The 22,103-nt window shown below is 40.3% G+C and overlaps 2 protein-coding genes across 2 annotated transcripts; both read right to left on the bottom strand.

Annotated features, from left to right (window-relative positions):
* Positions 1 to 365: 365 nt before the first annotated feature.
* ndufb11 (NADH:ubiquinone oxidoreductase subunit B11) lies at positions 366 to 4,384 on the bottom strand. Its single transcript, XM_088330971.1, has 3 exons — positions 4,138 to 4,384; positions 693 to 823; positions 366 to 578 (listed from the first exon to the last, which is right to left on the bottom strand). Exons 1-3 carry the CDS (start codon positions 4,309 to 4,311, stop codon positions 449 to 451), a joined length of 435 nt encoding a protein of 144 aa, XP_088187097.1. The 5' UTR covers positions 4,312 to 4,384; the 3' UTR covers positions 366 to 448.
* A 2,555-nt stretch (positions 4,385 to 6,939) lies between these two features.
* tbc1d25 (TBC1 domain family, member 25) lies at positions 6,940 to 21,799 on the bottom strand. The gene is made up of 7 exons (XM_088330970.1): positions 21,559 to 21,799; positions 12,883 to 12,992; positions 12,640 to 12,794; positions 11,707 to 11,834; positions 11,439 to 11,627; positions 10,964 to 11,239; positions 6,940 to 10,652 (listed from the first exon to the last, which is right to left on the bottom strand). Exons 1-7 carry the CDS (start codon positions 21,601 to 21,603, stop codon positions 9,042 to 9,044), a joined length of 2,514 nt encoding a protein of 837 aa, XP_088187096.1. The 5' UTR covers positions 21,604 to 21,799; the 3' UTR covers positions 6,940 to 9,041.
* Positions 21,800 to 22,103: the final 304 nt, after the last annotated feature.

Consider the following 22,103-nt stretch of genomic DNA (forward strand, 5'->3'; position numbering starts at 1 on the left):
TTTGTACGGTAGATATTAGTAGAGATAATAATTTAATGTTGGGTTAATTATTTTCAATGTCAATTTATTTCATGAATTTATAAGTATAGGACACTGTATTCTGGAAATAAACATATAACCCAAAAAAATATATATATACATTTTCACTTTTAAATGTTTCTTATTTGGCAAATAAATCATTATACTAAGTTTTGTGGGTTCAGTGCGTAAATAGTTGTTTGTTTGTTTGGTGAACATACGTGTAACGAACGACTGGGACAGGAAACCTGCAAATCTTGATATTTTGTTTAATATTCCAATGGATGATCCACTGCTAATTCATATCACAATTGCAAAATGATTTTGAGAGTCATACTCCACACACATTAAAATAATCCAACTTTAACCTTTATTTTATTTGAGTGAAATACAATAATCATGAACAACATGATGTGGATGGTTGCACATGCTACTCTTCTCCGGCACTGGGAAGAATAATTTTGCTGGGATCATAGTAGTTTTCGTCTATTAGTGGCAAACCGTCCCTTTCTTTTTGCAAGATCACTCGCTCAGCTTCCCTTCTGGCCCACTGACGCATCCTGGAACACAAATCCGAAAATCAAACCCCACTCAGTCAAATTGAAAACCAAAATCTGTAATCTTAGTTTGGGTGCGACCCTAATCGAGGAGATATGATACTAAAAATAACCCACCCGTGATCAGGTAAGTAGTGAATAAATGTTGGTCCGATGACAAGACAAATTGAGACGCCAAAGAAAAAAGCCATTCTCATATTCCATTCATCAACTTCTGGATCGGTGGAGAAACCATGGTAATCTGGATTCTGCAAACACAAGAAGAATTAAGGTAATACCTGTTTAGTAAAAGTTTGGATTTTTCGAGTGGAGCTGCAATTCACAAAATCTTTGGAATGACAATTAAAATGCCACTGTTAACGTTTTCAAATGGGATTCAGTATATGGTCTTCAGCTCCTATGAATAACCTTGGTGTCTTTTTGGGCCAATTAGGGGAGCAACAACTAATTGGTTACTGATCAGCTAATCAATTATCATATTATTCATTAACTATTTTAATAGTTGCTTCTCAACAATAAATATTGGCCAGTTTTCTTGACGTTTATCATAATAGAAGACCAATTAACTAAGTTAAATTGAAAAAAATTATTTTGCCGTTGTTGGAATCAAAATGTGTTGGTCAAAAATTGCTAAATCTAATATTTTTTCAATCATTTTTATAATTAGTCAGCCCACACATACAGGTCCTGTTAAATAAAAAGAATGTTTTTGGAGTCTCGTTAAGAGTGTTTTGGATGTGGATGCTTATAGCCTGAAAAAAGCGATTTCCTCTTAGATACATATTTAGGCATATTATCTGACACTGTATGGACCAAACCAGTAATTATATTGAATGTTTTTGACAATTATGTATACTGAACCAATTTTCTCTTGTAAAATACATGGACTAAAAAAAATAACGTTTAGCTTATCAAAATGAGAAAATTAGCAAAAAATAATCAATATTTAAAAATAATCAATTGTTGGAGCAAGAGAGCAAATGGTTTTATCAAACAACAAGTAAAAGGCTTAGCAGGGGTGCTCATCAGGCGATTACAATATATCGGTGATCAGAGAGGAAGTATTGGTCTACGGCAGCAACTAACAATTATTTCAGAAATCGATGAATTGGTGGATTCACTTTTCAATTTCCTCCTTTATTGAAATATCGAGGTTTTGGACAGATAGGAAAATAATGTAGAAAACAACATAACATTCTATTATGTAAAACAATAAAAAAATCAAAGTGTTTGGCAAATAGCCTACATACAATTGTACACTATACACCTGCAAGTATGTAAGATACATCCGAGGAGAATGCAGGTACTTTGTCAGGTGTCATCTTATTGTACATTGACTGTTTTTATCCAGCACTAGGAGTTGCATTTCGGTGTCTGAAAAGTCATTTTTAAACAAATTAGGATTTGGATCAAGATGACCCCATTCATTAAAATACAGTCTTGGAGCACGCCCTGCCGGACCAAAGTTTTTCGCCATATTCAGAGATAATTCAATGCACACTCTTATTTGCATTGATTTAATGTGCTTGAGTGCTGCATAAATTGCACGACACATCAATGAAATTTGTTGCCAACCCTTTCTATAATCAATTTTATTGATTAGTTGTTGCAGCCCTACATTGGACAATCACGGGAAAGTATATTCAGTGTTTTGCATTTGTTTGCCATCTATGGGTCAAATGCATCATGTCAGCGTGAACATCAAGGCTGTTCATGCAGAACAGTAAATAAGTAGAGACCACTAAATATTTTTGATTAAAAAGGTACAATTTTAAATTAATAAATACAAAAACACATATATATCAAATGTTTACTTAGAATTTAACGGGTATTTGATAGTAAAATTTCAAACTAAATGTAAGACATACATTTACATTTAAATGTTGAAATAATACCATTGTGGTTTATCAATATGTCTTATAAATTTAAAAATGAAAAAAGATATATGTTGGAATCTTGATTATATGGCTCAAATATATGTATTTGCAGGATTTGAGTACCGGGAATTATATATTTTTAAATTCATCGAACAGCAGTGATTTGAATGGAGTCATGGTTTTAACACTTATTAAAATTCGACTTTTGAATATCTTACTCTTATTTTGATTAATAGTATTAGAATATTTTTAAAGCATGCGTTGAGGAATGTCGTCGGCATTCAATTACACCAGGTGTCTGAAACCTTTCTGAAGCAGGGAGCCACTTTTTAATGCTGATTAGCACGAATGGCTAAAATTTTGATATACATTTCTAAAATATTACTAATTATTTCACTATGTTATTACCAGGTTGTAATTGTTAGAAGGTAAGTCAACCACAAAAACATTTTAGTTACAAATTAAATACTACTAGAAAATCACTGGTGACCTATTTTCAGAGCCTGTCTGGGGCTACTCAAGTGTTATTAGGGAGGCCACACAAAACTGATGACCCCTGAATTACATGTATTGGGAAGTTCTTTTTAATGAATAGACTGCCTCTCAATCTTCATTTTTGGATTCATGTTGAAATATTATTGTATTTTGTAGAGCTATTTTTGTGCAAATATTTTGTTGTTTCGTTTTGTCAATTAGTGAGGGTTCCTGTTTTCGTGTATGTTGTACCTAAATCTAAACTCGCAATTAAACTTATTAAACGTTTTGCATTGGAGGTAGGGTGGGGTTTGTTAGATTATTTGGACTTGGTTATTTTGTAGATAGATGGCATGCTGGAAACGAGTGAGCACCCCTAAACTAGAGTGGGACAAACAGTAAATGAAGACGCAAATGATCCTTTAAGTCGTCCTTAACAATATGCTTCCATCCATCCATTATCTGCACCGCTTATCCTCAGTAGGGTTGCGGGGGTGCTGGAGCCCATCCCAGCTATCTTCAGGCAGTGGGCAGGGGACACCCTGAACGGTTTGCCAGCCAGTCGCAGGGTAACCAGGTGCAATAAAAAAATAATTACAGTGTTATGCTTCTGGTAGCAAAGAAAATGATCACAGTTTCCTGATTGAAACTACAACCTCCTGACATAAAACAATGGAGAGACAAATTAAAGCAAATGTACATTATGGAAAAAAGACTTGAACTGAAACTAGATTACATTCGAGAAAAGATGGAAGCCTATTACACGATTTTTACTTGATGTCTAAACACGTCACCCTTTAATTGTATTTCTTTTATTAACATTTTCTGTTGTTGTTTCTTGTTATTTATGGGAATGTCAATTGTATACATTTTGTGGTTCGTGTTGCTGTATGATGGGTGACTCAACCCTCTGTCGAATTGTGTGTGAGAAATAGTTGTAAAAATAATAATTACAAATCACAAGGGACATATTGAATGTTTATACAGGACAGACGTTATGTTAATTCTGAGAGGGCAACACCGATGTGTTTTTAGAACAGTGTTTTAATCTATGGGGGCACGGTGATGCACTTCTGCACTCATCACATTAAATAATAACAAAGACAAGAATGTGATGAAAATGTTGCACCCAACTGTAATTAATCCAACGGGATTTAACAGCCTCAGCAAGAAATAAAAAGACAAACACTGCAAAATGAAATGGCTCTCACCTTGACGAAGGGGCTGACCTCTCCATGGCTGCCGCTCGGTGCAGGAGGGTGCAGTTCGGTCACGGCGGCCGCACCAGCAGCACCACTCGGTTTCGATTGGGACACACACCTGAGCGGTGCACCGCAACGTAGACGGGGGATAACAGACCCTAGCCGCGTCAATCGGCCCAACATTTTGTGGCCTTGTTTTGGGAAGATGCGTTTGGCCCGGAAACGGAAGCACCCGCTACAGACTTGCAGCACACTTCTTGTTCTAAATCATGTTCTCAGTCACAGAGGTTGCATTACCGCCCTCGTTTGGGGTTATACGGTCATTGCAACTGACCTCGTCGGGTTGATTGATGATTTCGTTCATCATTTTGACTTCATTCACAAGTCGGGTCATGTTTATTTGTGACACCCTTAATCACAAGGAGTCTCAAAGGGTTGCACAGACCACAGACGATTGCAAACTATCTATCTACCTTGGTCATATCCCTCAAGAGGGGTGACCGACAGCATGACAAACACATACAATAACAAAGAAAATAAAAGGGGAAAAAAAGCAAAAAACACACAAAATTTTTTGGACCATGGCCAACCCAATTGCCCAAACACCCAAACAAGTTAGGCACCTCAGCACCTAAGTTGGTCATGCTTTCGTCCCTCCAGATGAAATGGGACACCAGAAAGCGTCCATGTCACTCGGGTCAGGGTGACACAACACACTCTTTTGTTCAACAGCAGGGCCCGACAGCTTTCACTGGTTTACCCCTGCCGCATCATACGGGTGCCCAGCCCATCCTTAGGAACGCGTCCACAATCCCACTATCCTTTCACAACACCTCTCCACTCCTTTCTATCACCAACAAGAGCTCTAGCTTCCATTATATTTAGACCTCTTTCCTGCAGTGCACTCATAACACCATCCATCCACGTCAATCACGGCCTTCCTCTTGGTCTCCTTCCATTTTCTTCTGCTCTGTAGATCCTCTTCAACATTCGCTCCTCATCCATCCTCTCCATGTGTCCAAACCAACAGAGTACCCTCTTATCAACACGCTTGCTCAGTTCCACGACTACTCCAGTTCTGTCCCTCACAATTTCATTTCTCAATCTATCCAATCTTGTCACTCCTAATATAGTCCTCAAACACTTCATCTCAAAAACATTCAATTTCCTTCTTAAATCTGCGTTCAGGCTCCAAGTCTCTGCACCATACAACACAGTCGGCACAATCACACTCTCATACAGCGATTGCACGATTGCACGATTGCAAACTAAAGACCATTATTACACCATCCCCTGATTTAAAACGTACATGAGAGCAAGGAAAAACTCAAAAACCACAGCATGGGGCGAATGAAGAAACTAGGCTGCTATGGATGTTGCAATAAAAACAATAACATAAAACATAATTAAGTCTAAGAACTTGCTTGCACAAATAGCTTGACAAAGGCTGTAATTATGATTTCAGCCATAAGATGACCTCAGCAGGTAGAATATTTTGAAGTTACGGACACCACCTTAAAATAATGATTATTTATCCGTTGAAACATTTATTCAAAAATTTTTTAGAATTGTAGATACAATCTGCTCATTTTGCAACATTGATATTGAAACCATTATATTTTCTTCTCAAGTATAATTATTACAAAAGTTCTGGGAGCTCTGGATCACTCCTGTCATACATTATCCAGAGAGCATATTACATTTGGAGTTAACATACAAAGGAGAAAGATGATGGTGGAGCAATACATGTCGTTTTATGTATGACAAAATTTTTAATCACAATAAAAGAATTTCAAAAATGCAAACCCACTTTTCAAAGTGTTGACAACTATATTTTTGGTTTGTTTATTTAAATATGATAGACATTCTCCTTGTTCAAGTGATAGATAATATACTTAAGAATCTCCCCCTTATGTTAGGAGAAACTAATAATTATAATTTTATTTTTACTTTATTAATTTATTTTTTGTCTTCCAGCAGCACTTTCTGTTCCCTTAAAAATTGTTAACTTGTTTTGTTGTTTGAGTGTTTAAGGTCAATTTTGTCTGTAATGAAACCTTGGTCAATGAAAAAAATCAAACTCACTGTACTTCATTTAAATATAAGTATCGACAAGTTTCCTTAAAGTAGTGATTGATTGAAATGTTTTATAGAGCAATAAACAGTTGACATTTGAATGCATTTAATTATTGACACATATTGTCGACTCCAATAGTAGAGGCTGACCACAGGTTTTCCTGTGTCAACTGAGGAAGCACTTACTAAATAAAGGGACAGTGGTAAAAAAAAACCTTCATGCATTTAAAGAAAAAGAAGAAATATTGGTTTAAATAATAAGAAAGAACCGATGAAATATTTTATAAAGATGCATTTATAAAAATAATCATGGGTCAAGCAATTTACATTTATTTAACATATCATTAACCTAACCAGCTGACCTATTTGTCCGCCATCTTGCAGCTACGAATACTCCAAAACCTTGTCAAAGGTTGGGGTAAAAAAGAAAACAAAAATACTTCAGTTTAGTCACTATAAGTCTCCGTAGTTTCTATTCTTCCTTGTTATTGGTAGCACTTGTTTTCCGCTGCACTACACTATATGGCAATATTTAGTGGTCAAATATTACACGGTGTGCCTTCAAATTCTGTAAGTAAATGGTATTTGTTTTTTAAAATAGAGATTATGAAGAGAGTGACTTGTGAATGTTTTTATTCAATTTTGCAGTCATGGTTTAAACATTTTTTCCATTGCAGCAGACAAAAACGTGTATTCATTCATTTTCCAACCACTTGTCCTCACAGACATCCGAACTGTTATTGGATTATTTTATTTACGTTTTGAATACAAATGTTTCTGGCGCACAGGTCAGTAGAGTACTCAACGAGCCACTGTAATGATAGATACAGGTAGAGCATTGGAAGGCAGGAGCAAATGTACGCATAACAATGCCAAAAAATGTTTTCAAATAGAAAACAAATGAAAGGCCTCTCTAAATTAAAGCAAATGTTGCCCAAAAAAGTCCACTTTTTAAATATGCAGTCATTCAAGTAGCTCATTATTTAACCGAATGATCGACAACTTTCATGTTGTGTACATATTCTCGAATGAAAGTTTAAAAATGTATAACCAAAGCCCATGAATACATACAACTGTATTAAATAGCTCAACATGTTCATATCTCAATGAGAAAAAAACCAAGCATTATTATTGTACCAGGCTGCAAAGGGGTGATTACAATTCCTCTTTCTTGTATACAATGGCAGACACAGGTAAAACGTTGACAAGAATCCAATATAATAATCATGTACTGTATTTCTTTCTGATGGTTATATGTGTTTAGCCTTTATTCCAATGCTGCCCAAAAAAATCATGTTCTTGTCGAGTCAAAAAGAAGGGCAACATAGTCTAGAGCAGAGAAAATGATATTTTTAGCACAGACGAAAATACACTAAAAGGTTTCAGAGTCTCAGAAATGAGGCACTTCTCTAAAATTGCAGCATCAAATGCTAAAAAGGTTCAAACCAATAATCTCACAGAAGCAAAAGGAACAAAAACATTGGCTGGGGACCTGGGAATTTACAGCAGCCTCACTGGCAGCTATGGAAGAATGTATGAAATTATACAGCAACATATTGGCTCACATAAAAAGTAGTTCTTTTGTTCAGTTAAATAAAAAGACAAAAACAAATGCAAAATTACATCAGCTCTTGTGATAAACACTGAATTAGAATTATTTCTCATAAATATTGGGATTACAGTCCAAGATAAATAATAGTGGCTAGGAATACTTTACACAAGTACCAGAAATACAAACAAAGAGAAAAAAATAGTTTGGTTCGAATTTTCAAAATGTAGGAATTATAGTTTTGTTGCAAACTCATATAAAGGAAGCATTATGATACATGTGTATAAAAATCGTCCCTATAAACCCAGTCAAGGCCTTGCCATCTTTGTCTACTCAGGGTAAGTAAAAACTAATTGACACACATTTCCATGTGCATCATGTGCAAAAGAACAAAGTCAACGTCTACAGACAGGAAATTACAGAGGGAACTGTTTTAAAATGGCAAACAAAACAAAACCAGGACTCTACCGCCCCCAAAATCTTTTGTTCGGTTGGAATATGATTTTAAGTTGTTGTTTTTTTTTTTAAATCGATTTTGTTTTGTCTTGAATTTTAAAGGCAGTGTGGAGCGGCAAACTTTGATGAGAAATGTTTTTTTAAATAAGAAAAAAAATACACTGAATCATCTGCAAACAGAAGCAAAAATAATTTACCTGTATGGATTATTAGTGTGTTCTTATATACTTTTCTCCAAATTGGCTTTCTTGAGTTATTCAGCATATACAACAGTAAAACGACAAAGTGATTATTCACATCAAAGCCTGATGTTCTTTTTTTTCAAAAATCTTTAGAGGTATATCTCTATCCTGTGTATGGTTTTACCTATGTGCAATAAAGTATTGAGATTTGTTCATTAGAGTATTAGTTGGTGAACACATTATTCTTTCTTTGGCTTTGACGAGAAAACACATATACTATGTATTTTTTAAATACATAAAATAAAGAGGGATAAATGAGCAATTTACATTAAGCGGTGAAAATTTTGTTATTTCTTTAACTAATTCTCCTGAAACACCTTTCAAAAAATTGAAAACAATTACGGAGCACATGCATTTTCAACTTCTAAAGACACAAAAAAGTGATAACAACAGCGTTCATATATCCAAGTGGTAGGAATAAATAAACAAAATGTGATAATTCGTACTGGAATCATTGGTAAATCGTATCTAAGTACAAAGACCCAAGAGTCCAACTCAATAAGGGAGGTTGTCAAAAACAGTCCTCACCTCACATGGGTAAGTTTTCAGGAAAGTTAGTGAGAATGGCAAGTCAGGAACACTAGCGCATATCAGGACATATGCGAAAGCGAGACTTGAGCTGTGGGCGAAGGAATGGTGGTTGCCAGGTTATAGGTAGAGTTCCGAGATGAAGCCTGAGGAGATGATAAGGGGCTATAAATAGGGCGAGGCGTGATGGTCAATGGTGGGGAAAATTGAGTAGCAGACATTGGAGAATCAGAGCCCACCTCATCCCCTTCCTCAGAGTCCCACACTTCGCTCTGCAAATAGTCTGCAAATAAGGCCTTGGCTCGTTGCAAGATCCTGCTAAGGTTGTGGCGCCGCACGAGGCGATCAAAGTGCATAGCAAGCTCATTATAATCCAGGCTGTTTTTGATAATATGGTCCCGATGTTCCAGCAAGATGGACAAGCACAAAAAAAGCATGAAGGGATTCCCTTTTCCAAACTCCTGTGGAGGTGGCAGAGAGCACGGTTTAATGCAGCTCTCCATTTTGAGGGAACTGTCCATGTTAGAAGCAGTCAAGGGTTTGTTGCTAGGAGAAGTAAGGTTGTTGGAGGACAACCTAGAAGGCTGCGAAGGACCTCTCCCGAAAGGCAAAATAGGTGACGAGAGAAACGATCGATTTTGAGTATTGGCATGAGTTGTCGAACATGTTTTTATCGTCTGGTTTGTCAAGTTCAACCCAGTACTCCTGAGCAATTGTGCAGAAGATGTGATTACTTTTGGGACAGTTCTTGATAAGGCCTCTTTTCCACTAGTGGCAAAAACAAATGTAGTCTGTGGGGCAGAGTCGGGGGTAGCAACGGACCGAGACGAATAAGATTTGGCTTCAGTGTTGGACATTTGTGGCAGTGGAGGTGATGATCCTGGTGAGAAGCCATTCTTAAAACATTTAATGAGCGGCGTTCTTTCCCCAGGATCCTCCTCACTGTCAATAGTGGACTGACGAGTTGGAGCACGCATGACTGACTGTGCATCAGCACTCAAATCCTGTTGCATTTTAGTATCTTTTGTATCTAAGCATTCTTCATTTTGGGCCATGTAGTACTTAAACTCACCAAAACTCTCCCCCGAAGAAGGACTACCAAAACTTGTCTTACCCACAATCGCTTGAGGAGCACTTCTATCTGATCCAGGTCCAACTTTCTGACTTGCTTCTGTGGCATCGTTGCCTTCTCTTGAGGGTCGAAGCATGTGTTTTCTACGTTGCTTCTCCTTTATTTCCCACTCATGTCCAAAGCAGCTGTTGCCTGACGTGTCCCTGTCAGTCAGGCAGTTTTTATCTGTCTGTAACGGTAATCCGAGGAGCTCCACTTCAGTTTCAGGCGGATCTGGCGGCAAAGAACTCCACATGACCTCGAGCATACGAAGTGCATCGTCAAAGGCAAACTCTCGTTTGAGCTCTAAAAGTAACCAACGGTAACAAAAGAAAAGGTCATCAGCTCCACGAGAAACCAGGTAAGAGTAGAATTCATGATCTGAGTACTGCAAAAGAAGTTTGAGATGTTGGAACTTAATAGACATAAGATGTCCATCAGGGCGGAAGTTCCCCTCCAAGCGTTTCATAATGCCGCAAAAGCAAATGAAGGCGTGTGCTTCGTTGTCCATCACAGCAAGTATAGGCGAAGCAATGTCACTCATTCCTTGGCAGTAAGATATCTGAAAAACAGGCAACACACGTTAAAAAGACAGTGTCAACATTTTTCGGCAGTTCACAGACCTAATCTACAACGACAAAATACAATTTGACGAAGGGGCTTTGCAAGATTTTTTTAAATTTTACTTAAACCATGAGAAAATCTTTGCATATAAAGATGCCTCATTTGCATGTAAGCACTAGCAATACAAATAATACATTCATACATGTCAATCATATGGGATCACAAATCCCCGTTTTGTTATTTGCCTCTGGGGGCTGATCCTTTGAACTACAATGTGAAATGGACAAATTGAATTAAAGCTTTGAACACCTGTGGATGTGTGACGGCAAAAGTTGTCAGCAAATCTGTAAGAGCAGTCAAATGTGGGCTGTCTTCTGAGCCGGCGTAGTAGGGATGAGCCCGGTCAGTCCTTAAAACGTCTTTCAGTACATTTCCTCGGATGAATTCCAGATCCTCGTGACTGACGTGGGACGTCCATTCATTTTTCAGCTGGTCATACTCTCTTGTTTTTCGCTTCATGTAGTCCATTCGTTCCTGGCCACTCAGTCCATCTGGGTAGACGTTTAGTAGGTACCGCCAGACAACCTGAAAACAATGGAAGAAAATGCGCTTCAGGAGAATGTGACACAACTATTCAATTTACTTTTTAAGAAATGTGAGGTTTGAGTGAGTGAGTAAGTGCAGGTGAGACAAAGACTACACCAATTTTACTTAATTTATTCCAAGAATGGGCTTTGTGAAGTCTTTATTTATAATGGTTCTTGGAGAATAGATAAACCTGCACCTTGCGCAGTGAAGGTTCAACACCTCCATGGTAGATCCGCAGCCGTAGTTCCTCTGGCCTTGTCAATTGTCCTTGGCCATTGAGATAACTATGGAATTCAGTGTCACTCAGAGGGGGCTTGAAAGGCTTGACCTCCTCCCCATAAGACCAGCTGAAAGCCTGCTGGACCCTTGTCAGTGTTCGCCCAACCTGAACACAAACATACTGAACGCTTAATAGAAGATTCGTACACACCTTTTGTGGGCATACGGTTTTAGACCAAGTGTACCTGAGACATTAAAGTCTGTGTAAAAGGAAGGGCTGCAGATGCCAAAGACTTTGTCCTCTCTGCAAGCAACTGCTCAGAACCAATGACATCTTTGGGGCTGATGATGTCCCAGTCCTCCATCACTGGACCTCAAATTGAACAACATATATTGTCAATACATCTATCAAACTTATTTTGAATACTTTAGGATAAACGTGAACAACTTTAGTCCACCAAGTTGTTTTGAACAAAGAAAAACAACATATGGGGGCCCAAATGTAGCTTCCAGCTAAACTTTTCCCCTTAAAAACTGATGTCAGTACACATGGAGATTTATTTATTCAGCAGTAAATGTTAATCCAAACTGCTTATCCTTATCAGGCCGGCAATGTGCGATGAAACTTATAAGAGCTGTCCTAAAGCAAGAAGGGGAAATACACCCTGAACTGGATGCTAGTCAAATAGTCGAAAAGTAAACAATCTCTGGATTTTAGTACTGTGGTGAATTGTACAGTCTACGTACTAGAACCGCTCTAGATAAGAAAAAAATAATAATTTAGAATTGTATTTTTCAGACCCATCAAACTTGGTATTCTTGGTTATTGTTGCGTTATACTGAGTAGCAAAATCCAAATATTTTCTGACATTTTCGAACATGGCCATTTTGACACTTGCTGTCCATGCAAATTTAGGTCAAAGTTGCTCAGAGCAAGCAGGACTCATATGAGTAAAACTCATAATTTGAAATTAGGAAAGTAATGTTTGTTAAAAATTCCTTAAAGTTTGTGACAAAACATTGCAAACGAGAATTTGTGGTATTATAACTGTACTATGCAATAGCAATGTACAACATTTTCTAATATCAAGGCCAAAAAGGATATAAAGATCCATTTCTGTAAATTATTTGTGTGTATCAGTAATAATGTCAAGGTCTGTTGTTATCTGTGTTCTTACTATCTTCTGAGGGTTTCACGTCCATCTTGAGTTGAAGATTTGGTTTGGCTGCACTGGCAAATGCAACATCTAAATCCCCATCAGAGGTCAAAGACAGGTACATCTCTGCAATGCTCGCACTTCGGGACATGTAACTAATTTCAAAATTCCGCCTCCTGGTTGACAAACAATTTTTTCAAAAAGAAAAAATATTTACTTAACACTTTCCAAGTCAAAGTTTTTTTTCAAGAAAACCACACTTACCCATTCAGATCAAAAGCTTTAATTAGGATATGCTGCAACACTTCCAATGATGTAATTTGAGGATCGACAGCAAAGGTGCGAAACTCCACAGGAAGTGCTCCATCACATTTCTAAAACACACACATTTCAAGATACCACACACCCAGAACACATAACCGTTATGCTAAACAAAAGTAAAAAATGAAGTTTGGAAGGAAAATAATGATACAAGTTTTAACCAAAATAACAGTCAGTGTTTCCAAAGAATTTTGCGAGACCCCGGTGGGTGGACAGTCTACGACAGGTATTTCATACGGCCAAAACGCCAGATGTTACGTATTGGATGATTTAATCCGGCCCGCCATAAGTTTTTGAGTATACCAAAAAAACAAACAAGTTTCAAATTAATTTCTATAATATTGTTATGATTTATTGAATAAATGCATAACAAATGCTCTCTCCAGCCATTAGTGGGCAGTGTTGAGTTTGTATAGCGTGGTGAGTTGGTTTAGGTGTAATGCATACACTCAAGTAATAAAATAAATCAGTCATCACAACCAATTCCAAAAATGAAAATGTTTTCCACCATTGTTTGTGAATACATGTGTTTAGAAACACTCCTTTGTCATCTGCCATTACAAAACAGTATGTAGGTTAGTTTACTAGTGTAGAGTGAATATTAAATCATAATACCGAAAAACTAAGCTAAAAATTTATACTTGAAATTCTTTAACTTATCCGGCCACCCCCAGAACAGAAAGTCTGAATACGGCCCATGGTCAAGGCTATGACCCCGGAAATTTTTTTTTGTACGTATGTTATTGTAAGCCGCAACGTATTAGTGATGGGAATTCAGGCTCTTCTTGGAGAACCAGCTCTTTCAGCTAGGCTCACTACAGAGAGCCGATCATTTCGGCTCCCAAACAGCTCTTTAGATTTTCTTTGTTGCTTTAACCGATATATTACCAATAATAATAATAATAATAATTTCCTTTGTATTGTCATTCTTTGTAAGAACGAAATGTCGATACACCTGACCCGTTGTAGCGAGCCGATGCAGCCGCAGCCAACAGAGGGCGCCGCCATTTTACCAATGTTATAAGTCTTAGGTATGACTCTGCCGAGGCGCGAACCAGCGACCTCCCAGTCTCAAAGCGGGCACCCTACCATCTAGGCTACTGAGCTGGTGATAATAATGATGTAACATTACGCACGACAAGAATGAATAAAATGGTATCACCAATATACTACTATATTATACTAGCCTTTATTTTTTTCACTCAACAGGCAAGTTTTAGCAAATTCAATTTTTCTCATACTAAGAAACTTTAGCAACACAGAGTCACAGAAAAACAGACAACACAACAAAGTACACAACAAAATACAAAATAAAAATATTACCTCTTCAGTGCTATTAATGAAACTATTCAATACATGAACTTTTTACAATTAATCTTTTAACCAGTGAAGTCTAAAACAACACAGAACCTCTGAAAAAGAGGCACAAATAAAATTAAACTGTACAAAACAAAAAGAAAATGATCACCAGTCCCTTCTGATTATTAGCATTTAGGAACACTTTACCTTAGAGCAATTAATATAATTGAAAAGAGTCTAAATTATGATTAGTTTCCCGGTTACACTTAAGTTTTTCTCTGAGCCATTCCCGTGCTTAATGAGCTGATCCCTTCCACCTCTTTGCTCAGCGAACAAGTGAGCGGCAGCGATCGAAACAAAAAGAGGCTTGTTAACCAGTGTACCAATTAACAAAAAGCAGGTGGTAGGACAAAGGTTTCAAGCGAGCACAACATCATCGGTTTTGCAATCTTTTTTAAATGAGATATCTTAAAGTTATTTTGATTAGTTTCAAGTTTATATATATTGAATATCCATCCATCCATTATCTGCACCGCTTATCCTAAATAGGGTCACAGGGGTGCTGGAGCCCATCTCAGCCACCTTCGGGCAGTGGGCAGGAGACACCCTGAACTGGTTGCCAGGCAGTCGCAGGGCACACAGACAACTCACTTGCTCATTCACACCTAGAGAATATTTGAACCGGCCAATTAACTGGACATGCATGTTATTGGAACGTGGGAGGAGACCAGAGTGCCCGGAGGAAACCCACGCAAGCACGGGGGAGAACATACACACTCTACACAGGAAGGTTTGATCACATGACCTCAGAACCGTTCTGCAGACGGACTAACCACTGCGCTGCCCTATATTGAATATAATTTATATATTTTTAAGAATACAAGTTAATGAAACACCCTGGTGGGACCAATTGGACACTGGCTGTCGGCCGGAGACTTTAGATGGTATCGGAAACATTGTAACAGCAGGGTTTGTGCTACTGCAATTGAGTATTTGTTATTGGAAAGACAAATAGTGTAGGTCAGGGGTCTCCAACATTTTTCAACCCAAATGCTGCATTTTGTTATAAATTAGCAGGGCCCCCCAGTTTGATTTGCATTTCTAAAATAACAAATTATCATGTTATTACTATGATGTTAATATGTTATCACTAGATAAATTATTGGAATTAGGGTTGGATAGACTTACCCAACCACAAAAAAAGGATTTTACTACAAAATCACAATGACCTGAGATATTTTGAGAACAGGTCCATGGGCACCTCAGCTGTACCTAATGGGCACCCTGGTGCCCGCAGGCACCACGTTGGAGACCACTGGTGATGGCAACACGGCACAGAGACCACTTAGAATTAGAATTGTCTTTGTTGTCATTGATATCAACATTGTGAACTATTGTATGCATTGAGATTAGACATGGCACTCCAGGGTAAAACATGTGATTATAGTGACTTTGAAGAGAAAAGGGATACAAGACAATCAGGATGAATAAGGCCAAAATCAGTATTACAACAACAATTGCGCTTAGAAATACTGGCCTACGTTATGATAATAATAAAGCAATGAAGAATAGGGCATTTTAACAATAAACAATAGTGCAATTAAAATAGGTGCAATAACATTTGCCAGCAGCAGTTTTAAATAACACATTATAATTCCCAAGGTGTATACAGTAATATATATATATAATATACTTGTGTGAGAGGTCGACAGATTATCGATCAGGCCGATTATCGGCGCCGATTATTGGCACCTAAATTGGTATCGGCTTTTTTATTAATTCAATTGGCTGATTAAATATATGTAAAACTGGGTGTGAGGGGCAGGCGAGAACTCTGCTCTCAATCGGTCGTGAAAAACCCAAATCTGTTGATACCTAATTATATATATATATATATATATGTGTACACAAAAATATGTTTTTCACAGTTTTGTGCAATAGTCTATGTTTTTTCACCGTTTCATATGACAACAACAAAGAGAGAAATAAACCCAAAATTGTTGCAAGTTATGTTTTTACAGTTTTGTGGGTTTGCTTAGGGTGGTCATGGCTCTGGGGAAAAACCTGTCTCTGGGCCTGTTTGTCCTAGTCTTAAGGGACCTGTAGTGCCTACCAGAGGGCAACAGGTCAAAGAGGTGGTGGCCAGGCTGGGAATGGTCTTTTAAAATCTGCTACAGTATCACAAGCCGACAACGTCTTCAATAGAAGCCGATGATATTTTGGAAACACTCTGTATATTTTTCTTGTCCGCTGCTGTCCTCCCAGCATACCATAATGCCAGAATGCTTTATTTTAAATTAATTTAATTTATTACAATAATAAACGAAAGCATTTTTGTTTTGTAAAGATTAGTTTTTACAATTCGAATACTTTTGTTGATAGTCCATATCAATTCCTTATTACAAGTAATGTATTTCTTTGTCAAAACACAACTACAAACCTGTCAATGTAAACATTTTATTGCGTATTATATACGTTTTTGATCATTTTAGATTGCTATATAACTATTTTGGTAAGGGGAAAAATGTCAAATACACTGATAAGTACTAAATTTACTGCAAGTGGGGAAAGAACTAAGAAATGTGGGGAAAGATTGGTTTGTTTGGCTTATTTGATGAATAAAATAAATGGGTTTACACAAATGACCTTTTTTTAAATCAAACATACTCTGGGTTGCTGTAAGTTGTTCCTTGCCCGCATGTTGGTTCAAGATCAGGTAATTGTGTCATTGTAATCCTGTACAAGGCTTATTTTCGCTTATTAAGGAAATTGTAATCATAAATAAAAGGAGCATTTGGCTGAAGTTGACAGGTATGTAAGTATATTTGGTTTGAACAATTTTATTGACACTAGTAACAGCAAATAAACAATGAGAGGTTTGAACAATTTTTCTCGAGAATCTTAACAGCAATTAAGCATGTTCACAATTTCGTTATTCACAATTTCGTTATATCTGACAATATGACGTTTTAACATTTTTTTTAACAGCAATCAAACACACAATTTCATTATATCATATCCCAACAATATGAGTTTTTATCGACACTTTTAACAGCAATTAAATACTTCTTGGATTGTTTTTTAGCAAATAAACAATGTGAGGTTTGAACAATTTTTCTCGACAATCTTAACAGCAACTAAGCATGTTCACAATTTCGTTATTCACAATTTCGTTATATCTGACAATATGACGTTTTAACATTTTTTTTTTTTTTTTTTTAACAGCAATCAAACACACAATTTCCCCCTCGGATGGGTCTGGCCTTGATGCGGCGAGGGGGCTTGCGTGTTCCAGTGACCCTGGAGAGCGATACCGTCGGGAGCTTGCTCCTGGTAGGGTCACCCATGGCGGGCCGGTCTCCGGGGTAGGTTCCAGACAAACAAAGACCCCAGCGTGTCGGTACGCTGTGAGGTGGCAGCCCCACCAACCGACTATCCTGCGGAGGGCTAACAACTCACCCAGGAGAAACACACTTTGTTACGAAACTGACCAGAGAAAGAAGCCGGACTGACCAACACGGTAACGGACCCCAGCCTGCCCCCGACCAACGAGTACGGATCGATCTTCGTCATAAGACCCGTGTCGCCACCTGGAATGTCCAGACACTCCTTCGCCCCGGAGCTGCCACCCTGCTGTCCCGAGAGCTCTGTCGCTATAACATCACCATGGCAGGGCTCTGTGAAGTACGATGGCAAGGCAATGGTGAAACAACAGCTGGCAACCATTGCTACATCTGGAGTGGCCCCGAGAGTCGGACCGGCCTTTACGGTGTGGCTCTTGCCATTCCAAAAGCCCTCCGGAGGTCCCTCATCAGCTGGACACCAATAAGTGACAGACTACTGTCTGCTCGATTCCTCCACCATCACGGCAAGATGACAGTGATCGTCGCCTACGCCCCCACCGATGTCGCTGATGAGGATGCGAAGGACGCGTTCTTTGACCAACTCCACCAGGCTGTCAACCAAGCCCCACCACACGACGTCACCATCATCCTCACTGATGCCAACGCCACTCTATCCAGCATTGATCGGTCCCCCGGCTCACCTGTCGGCACCACCTTCGTTGACAGCACAACAAACGACAATGGCAACCGCCTCCTCCTCCTCTGCCACCAAAACAACCTTTGTGTTGCTGACACCTGGTTTCCCCGGAAATGCATCCATCACTGGACGTGGTACAGCCCAGATGGCAGAACCAGGAAGGGATTGGACCACATCCTGATATCACGACGCTGGAAGTCGTTTGTAACCAACTGCCGGGTGTTCAGAGGAGCACAGCTTGGCAACACAGACCATCGTCTGCTGGTGGCCCAGCTCAAGCTAAAGCTCCGAGCCAACCAGCACAAGACTCTGCCTCGCCCCGACTCCTCCCGACTCAGCGACCCCAACATCGCCAGAGACTTCAGTTGCTCCATCCGCCGCTCTCTTGATACCCTGGCTCCTGACAAGCTGACAGACTGGGCGGCCTTCAGGGAAAGTGTCCTCCAGTCTGCTCACAATGTCCTCGGACGCCCGCGATCCTCCCCGAGAAAGCCCTGGATATCAGAGAGGACACTAAACATCATAGACCAGCGGCGTGAGGCCCGACTCCGAGGCGACCTCACAGAGTATCGGAGACTGAATCGCCTGCGCAATGTGGCCATTGCTGAAGATAGGGAGAGGTTTTGGCAGGCAGAAGCCCAACAGCTTGAGTCCGCGGCCAACAACAACAACATGAGCCGCGTATTCAGTCTACTACGCCAAGCCCGTAGCGGCCCACACATAAAGACAGCCCTGGTAAAGGACTCAGACGGCAACCTCATCATGACAGAAGCCAACTGCCTCGAGCGCTGGAAGGAGCACTTTAGCCTCCTCTTGCAGCACAGCACCATCCCGGCTGATCCCACCCTCCTACGGGCTGCGAGCACAGCACCTCCTAACGACACCTGCTGCACAGACCCCGTAACACCCGAGGAAGTGAGAGCTGCTCTGAAGAAGCTGAACACCAAGAAAGCCCCCGGCATCTGTGCCATTACCGGCGAGATGCTCAAGGCCGGCGGTGATGGCATGGTGGAGTGGCTAACCCGCCTATTCAACCAGGTGTGGGAATCGGAGCAGCTGCCCACCGACTGGACCAGAGGAGTCATCTTGCCCTTCTGGAAATGCAAGGGCGACAGGCTTGTCTGTGGAAACCACAGAGGCATAACCTTACTCTCCATCCCGGGCAAGGTCTTTACCAGGATCTTGCTCAGCCGTGCCCTTCCAGCAATCAGAAGCTGCCGCCGTCCCCAGCAGGCTGGCTTTATGCCCAACCGCTCCACAACGGACCACATCTCTGCCGTCCGTTTGCTGATAGAAAAGACCCGTGAATTCCGTAAAGATCGCCATCTATATATCGGATTCATTGATCTGAAGGCCGCCTTTGACACCGTCTGCCACTCTTCACTGTGGAACATCCTCCAAGCTCTCAGAGCACCACCCAAGATCATAGCCCTGTTCAAGCTGCTCTACAGCAACACAGAGAGCTGTGTCCGTATCAACGGCATTGACTCCGACTGGTTTGCTATCTCCAGCGGCGTTCGCCAAGGCTGTGTGGCTGCTCCCGACCTTTTTAATTGCATCATCGACCATCTGATGTTCAGGGTTAGTGAGCGCATCCCCGGAGTGTCTTTCGGCAACTACCACCTGACTGACCTGGAGTATGCTGACGACACCATCATTCTCAGCACTTCCTACAGCCAGCTGAGAGACGCTCTGGGCATTTACAGCGAAGAGGCAGCGCGGCTTGGCCTGCAAGTGAGTTGGACGAAAACCAAGTTCATGTATGTCGGTGATGGACCAGATCCACCTCCCATCCAAATTGGTAGCGACATCGTAGAGCCTGTCAAGAGCTTTGTATATCTGGGGTCCATGGTGACAGACAATGGGGACCTAAAACCAGAGATTCTCCGCAGAAGAGCCCTGGCAGCATCTGCTCTGCAGTCTCTCTGGAAACCACTCTGGCGGCACCAGACCATCGCACGCAAGACGAAGCTCCGCATTTACAACCTCGCCGTACTCCCTATCCTGCTTTATGGCTCAGAAACATGGCCCCTGAACGACACCCTGGCCACAAGAATCGATGGTTTTGATAGCAGGGCTCTCAGAACCATCGAGAACATCAGGTGGCCCCAGCGAGTCTCCAATAAAGAGCTCAGAGCCCGCACGTGCCAGCCCCAAGCATCTTCCTTGGTCGCACAACGCCGCACCCGCTGGTTTGGCCATGTCCTTCGTCTACCACCAGACCATCCGACACGAGCCATTCTCCAGTTTGACCCAAAGGCCGCAGGCTGGAGACGACCACGAGGGAAACCCCGCACTCGATGGCTCGACGTCGTTGCGGGCGACCTCCAACAACACGGAGTTGCCGTAGAGGATGCAGAACAGCTGGCACAAGACCGCCAGCATTGGAAAAACCTGGTTCATCTGGTCGGCTCAACGCACAGGGACGGGACCCCCCGACCTTCGCTGGAGCAATAAGTAAGTAAGTAAACACACAATTTCATTATATCATATCCCAACGATATGAGTTTTTATCGACACTTTTAACAGCAATTAAATACTTCTTGGATTGTTTTTTAGCAAATAAACAATGTGAGGTTTGAACAATTTTTCTCGACAATCTCATCAGCAAATAAGCATATTCACAATTTTGTGACGTTTTAACATTTTTTTCCCGACATTTTTAACAGCAATTAATGTAATAAACCCAATTATGATAAGATGCAGTCACGTTAATGTTGAAAAATAGTTTGGAACATATTTGCTATAGATGTCGATTATGATGACGGAAAATTCTGGATGGTATTGTTTGCATAAAGAATAAATCCAAAACAGAGTTCTTAAACTTCGGTACTAATGACCATGATAATAGCGCTGCTTGTTTATTTGACTTTCAAAGCGATGTCAGGGCAAGTGCGGTGTTGTGCGTACAAGATGACGTCATCTTGAACCCCCGTCATCTTGAACCCCATTGAAAATAGCACATATATAGGTTTACAAATCTTTCTGCGTTTTTCTTAAAACACACAGATAGTGTGCGGTATTTTAGATATACAGTATGACGGCGTGTCAAAACAACATGACGCCAAAACACGCCGGGGATTTCAATAACAAAGGTGATCGTTGGAAATTATGACAAATTTTGCAGAAACAACACGCGCCCTCGGTGTCTGACATGCAACTTAAAGGATTGTGAACAGTTTATCAACGTAGACTCGTAATATGAACCTGATATATTTTTTTAGACTCAATTCCCCAAAACAGTTTACATAGTGGTATTGTTGGTGACTTGCCGCATACCTTGACTTTGACACGAACCACACCCCTCTCCTCGTCGCTAGCCATCTTTCCGTTTTGGACCAAAGTGGCTTGTTCCAAAGCGATTTGTTTCCCATCTACACCAGCCGAATAATCAATAACATGGCCAGGTTAGCCGAATGGCTCCTTAGGTGGTCTTCTTCGGCTTCGATTCTATTGAAGAGCTGCCCTTTGTAATACTGCCAGCCCCTGGTCATCTGCTGTAGTGCTCTAACTTTTCCAATCACCTACAGGGTTGGGTAGGGTTACTTTAACTTGATTACTTTCAATTACTTTTGGATTACTCCAATGCCAAATATGCTAATAAACGACAAAATAAACTAAATATGAATACAATTACTACATTTTGTGCAGGCTTGGGGAGTAACGGAATACATGGAACGGCAAAAATGATGTTGGCAAGCTCATCTCATCTCATCAGCCGTACCGCTTATCCTCATTAGGGTCGCGGGGGGGGGGGGGCTGGAGCCCATCCCAGCCATCTCCGGGCAGTGGGCAGGGGACACCCTGAACTGGTTGCCAGCCAA

The sequence above is a fragment of the Urocampus carinirostris genome, chromosome 3 (assembly GCF_059441175.1).
Source record: "Urocampus carinirostris isolate Australia breed hairy pipefish chromosome 3, RoL_Ucar_1.0, whole genome shotgun sequence".
Taxonomy (NCBI): domain Eukaryota; kingdom Metazoa; phylum Chordata; class Actinopteri; order Syngnathiformes; family Syngnathidae; genus Urocampus; species Urocampus carinirostris.